The 4,930-nt window shown below is 53.4% G+C and overlaps 1 protein-coding gene across 1 annotated transcript; it reads right to left on the bottom strand.

Moving 5' to 3' along the window:
* Nucleotides 1–2,863: 2,863 nt before the first annotated feature.
* Nucleotides 2,864–4,485, bottom strand: FAHD1 (fumarylacetoacetate hydrolase domain containing 1). The gene has a single exon (XM_006274173.4). It carries the CDS (start codon nucleotides 4,390–4,392, stop codon nucleotides 3,718–3,720), a length of 675 nt encoding a protein of 224 aa, XP_006274235.1. The 5' UTR covers nucleotides 4,393–4,485; the 3' UTR covers nucleotides 2,864–3,717.
* Nucleotides 4,486–4,930: the final 445 nt, after the last annotated feature.

Genomic DNA, 4,930 nt, shown 5'->3' with positions numbered 1-4,930 from the left:
ACTAAGCAGAAAACATGTTTTTATTGCAAAGTATTCCAAGGGGAGAGATTCTTTCTGAAGTTGAATTCTTGGTTCACTGAAGTGGATATTTTCTGTGACCTTATATAGCATGGAAGTCCTTTAGAAGAGATGATGGCTTGGTAAAAACCAAACTGTACCTAGCCAAGAATCATCCTCCATGACTGCTGATCTACCAAACTTCTGTGTTCCCTGGCCAAAAAGGATTATTCCACTTTTTGGGGGAGAAAAGTAGGTACTCTTCTATGGTATTTCTCTTTCCCAATGGAGTCCTGTGGACTCGCCAGTTCAGTTGTCATATATGGGGCAGCAACACTGCTTCAAAACGATCCCTTCCTGACTCTCTCAGATGTCCTGGTGTGGAGGTATAATACAAATCAGTAACCATGCAACAATCCGAGGGCCACAGTCCAAAGCCAATAAAATTAGCTGTTCGTTTCAAATGCAGCTATTACGCTACCTCTGTTTGAGATTAACTGTTGTAACCACACATTCAATAAAATTCTGTCTGTAATACAGATAGGTCCTTGCAAGCTATGGTTATAACATCCAAAGTGTATGATTAATGACGCTTCCTACAATGGACAGGGAAGAACAAGGCAAGGGCTGCAACGTGCGCTGCGGACCAGTTGGAATACTCTGCTCATAGAGTTCCTCAAGTTGCAGCAAGGGATGTTTTAGGTTCGATATCAGGAAAAGCTTTCTCATGAGGAGGGCAGTAAAGCACTGGAACAGGTTACCCAGAGAGGTTGTGGACTCTCCATCCTCGCTAGACAAAGCCTTGGCTGGGATGATGTAGTTGGGGCTGGTCCTGCTTGGAGCAGGTGGTTGGACTAGATGTGACCACCTGCAGTCCCTTCCAACCTGAATTTTCTAGATTCCTTCTAAAATGTTTTACAAGGTGGTGACCAGCGCCTGGCCCACATGCAGTCACGTAGGTCTTCCCTTCTAGTTGCATGTTTACTGCAGTTATATTTGAGGGGGGCGGCGAAGGGTTTACATTATGGTAGTTTGAAAAGTCTCTGTTATTTGGTTTGTTTTTTAAAGGGAAACCTGTGCATAGACAGTTACCTTCCATTTGCAAGTGCTCTGACCATAATTGTACCGTTGGTGAACTTGTAACACGGCTCTTGCAGCTACAGCAGCTGTTTACAGGAAAGAATGTACTTGTTTGGTTGTATTTTGATGCAGTGAAGCACCAGGGGACAAGGCCAGGGCCACATGATTAGGCAACTAGCTAGAGACAAGTTGACAAACCCAATTCAAGCTAAAAAACCCTCTCATGAACAGAGGTCATTCAAAGGCTGTTTGTGCAAGTTTTGGCTCCTGCAGCAGGCTCAGCTTCTGCAGAGCTGTGACCTTTCACATACAAGAGCGCCAGGGATACTTTCTGATGGGCAGGATATTTTGGTAGATTAATTTGGGCCCTCATTTCACACCACAGAAACCGGTTGCAGTAGTACAAGTCTGGAAGCGGGAGACAGGAGGGAGAACAGGCGAGGAAAACCCCAACATTTCTGTCCAAACACATTGTAGCTACTGGTATTATAGCAACACAACAAGGACTCTGACCCTGCAAACAGCCAAGTGTGCACTTCACCGTAAGCAGGTGTGTGTCCTCAGTAGGCCTGCAGGCATGTTTGTGGTCAAGAGTACGCTTAAGGGTCCAAGATTGCGGCCTAAATTGAAGAACTGGAAGAACTGCTTAATTTTTTTCCCTCTAGTTGTACATTTGATGGCTTTTTATGCTCCATTTCACCCCTTAGCCAGAGCCTGGTCCCTCAAACAGACCCCAGCAGGATTAGTCAGGTGGTTAAATCAGTCCTGAACAAGCTTCCTCGTGTACTAATTTTACTCTCACAAATAAAAGCATTTCACAACAGTGTTAAATCCCCATGTTAATGTTCCTAATGCTTTTTCCTTCTTAAATGCAGTACGGATACACTACTTCTTTTTGAACTGGGGGACGTACTCCTATTCAGTGAAGCACCAGGAGGTTGAAGCAGCACTGCAGTTAATAGCCACCTCTGGAGATCACACATTTCCTCTGATGGGTCATTCTGATCTCCTGGGACAGACCGGTGAGTTCCCTTTGGGAGGGCACTGGCTATCTTGAGTCTTCACAGTTCATTTTTATTTCGCCTCCTTGCTGGTTCATGCTACTGTCATTGAAAATGATGGCTTTAAAACATGTACCTGCGGGGAGGGTGCTGCAGCGGCAGCCAGTGCATCTGCACAGGGGAAGAACAGTCACTTTGGCCCTGCCTAGCGGAGGAGCAGGTTAAACAACCTAAGGACGATGCTGATTTCTGAAGTTTGTAAACGTTGGCCTTTGGAGGTAATTGTCTCACTCAAACACAACGGGTCTTTCCAAGATGAACATGCGGTGCCCGACACAGCACTGAAAAGAAAGCTGTCCTCTTCCCAAAGTGCCCAGACCCAGCAGGTGCTACCCACACACCCAGCGATGACACCAGACAGGAGCTCCTAGATTTGGAAGTTGAGCTCTGATGCCGCACCAGAAAGCGAGAGGCCTGCAGGCCTCCTGCCCTGGCACCGCAGCAGGTCTGTGGCATGACGCAGTGTTTAATCCCCGTCACCCAGGCACGTGCTGCAGCCTCCCCCTCTTCACCTTTTAACCACTAACCCGAACCTTTGCTTTCCCTGTGAGCTTTGGGTGACGACAAGAGCCTGACCTTGTGCTAAACATTGAACCCAGCTGCCAGCACTTGCAGGGGCAGCTCCCCTCCCGAGCTCCACCCCATACACAGGCCAGCAACACACTCCCATCCTCTCTCTCTCTCTTTTTTAATTTTTTTTAGGCCAGTGAAACACTCCAGTCCTGTTTTCTTTTTTAGCTTTATTAACCGTCCAAACTTGATGCCCATTTAGAGCCAATGCAGCACAAACCCCCCACCTTCAACAGATCCAAAAGCATCAATCCCTAGAAGCCAAGTTGGTTTTTCATTGCAAAGCTAGTTTTTTATCCCCAAGAAGCCAAGTTGGTTTTTCATTGCAAAGTGGTTCTTAATTCCTAAGGAGCCAAGTTGATTTTTCATTGCAAAGCTGGTTCTTCCTTCCCAAGGAGCAAAGCTGATTCTTCATTGCAAAGTGGTTCTTTATTCCCAAAGAGCAAAGTTGGCTCTTCCTTCCCAAGAAGCCATGTTGGGTCTTCAATGCAAAGTTGGTTCTTCATCCCCAAAGAGCAAAGTTGGCTCTTCCTTCCCAAGAAGCCAAGTTGGGTCTTCAATGCAAAGCTGGTTCTTCATCCCCAAAGAGCAAAGCTGATTCTTCATTGCAAAGCTGGTTCTTCATCCCCAAGGAGCCAAGTTGGTTCTTCATTGCAAAGCTGGTTCTTCATCCCCAAGGAGCAAAGCTGATTCTTCATTGCAAAGCTGGTTCTTTATTCCCAAAGAGCAAAGTTGGTTCTTCATACCCAAGGAGCAAAGCTGGTTCTTCAATGCAAAGTTGGTTCTTCATACCCAAGGAGCAAAGCTGGTTCTTCAATGCAAAGTTGGTTCTTCATCCCCAAAGAGCCAAGCTGGTTCTTCATTGCAAAGCTGGTTCTTTAATGCAAAGTTGGTTCTTCCTTCCCAAGGAGCCAAGTTGGTTCTTTATTCCCTGGGAACCAGGAGCCAACTCGCAGACTCAGCGTGGTGCACGAGAAACGCAGGGACGGAGGCAGCGCCAAGGCCCCCCTCACGCCCCCAGCCTTTGCTGCACCACCGTGAAGCGCATGCTGACCAGCCCGTGGATGCCGGCCTCCAGCTCGTCGTGCTCCTCCACGGCCGCCACGCCGGGCGGGGTGCCGGTGAGGATGACGTCGCCCTCGTGCAGCGTGATGATCTCGCTGATGTAGCTGATGAGCTCGGGCACGGAGAAGAGCATGTCGGCCGTGTCCCCCTCCTGCCGCAGCTGCCCGTTGACCTTCAGCCAGAGGCGCAGGCGGTGCGGGTCGGCCACGCGCTCCTTGGGCACGAAGTCGCTCACGGGGCACGACGTGTCGAAGCTCTTGGCCAGCGTCCAGGGCAGCCCCCGGGCCTTGCAGGTGTCCTGCGCGTCCCGCGCCGTCATGTCCAGGCACAGCGCGTAGCCGGCCACGTAGCGCATGGCGTCGTCGCGGGACACCGCCCGCGTGCGCCGGCCCAGCACCACGGCCAGCTCGGGCTCGGGGTGCAGCCGCTGGCAGTAGTAGGGGCGCTGCACCGGGCTGCCCGGCCGCACGTAGGCGGAGGCGGGCTTGAGGAAGAGCAGCGGGCGGCACGGCGGCGTCTCCCCCATCTCCCGCGCGTGCTCCGCGTAGTTGCGCCCCACGCACACGATGCTGCGGCCCCACTCCCAGAAGCGCGACAGCGGCCGCGCCGGCGCCGCCATGGCCGCGCTGCACCACCCTGCGCCCGACCGTCCCGCTCGCGGCTGTGGGCAAGCGGAGGCCGGCCGGGCGCGCAGCTGATTGGTGTGGGGCGGGGCTGCAGGGAAGGGGAGGCCGCCGATTGGCGCGGGGCGGGGCTGCAGGGAAGGGGAGGCCGCCGATTGGCGCGGGGTGTGGCGTGGGGCGGGGCTGCAGGGAAGGGGCGCGCCGCTGATTGGTATGGGGCGGGGCTGCAGGGAAGTGGAGGCCGCCGATTGGCGCGGGGTGTGGTGTGGGGCGGGGCTACAGGGAAGCGGAGCGCGCCGCTGATTGGTGTGGGACGGGGCTGCAGGGAAGGAGAGGCCGGCCCGGGAGCGCAGCTGATTGGCGCGGGGCGGGGTCTGAGTGGCTGAGGCAGGGAGGGGAGGCAGCTGATTGGCGCGGGGCGGGGTGTAGGTCGGGGGAGGGGCAGGGAGGGGAGACAGCTGATTGGCGCCGGGCGGGGTGTGAGTTGGGGGGGGTAGGGAGGGGGAGACAGCTGATTGGCGCGGGGCGGGGTGT

Source organism: Alligator mississippiensis, chromosome 13 (genome assembly GCF_030867095.1).
Source record: "Alligator mississippiensis isolate rAllMis1 chromosome 13, rAllMis1, whole genome shotgun sequence".
Lineage (NCBI taxonomy): Eukaryota > Metazoa > Chordata > Crocodylia > Alligatoridae > Alligator > Alligator mississippiensis.
This window is presented reverse-complemented; position numbering and strand designations above follow the sequence as displayed.

What these genes read in the sequence shown, in the direction of transcription:
- FAHD1 (XM_006274173.4), bottom strand. Translation starts at nt 4,392, where the DNA reads ATGGCGGCGCCGGCGCGGCCGCTGTCGCGCTTCTGGGAGTGGGGCCGC.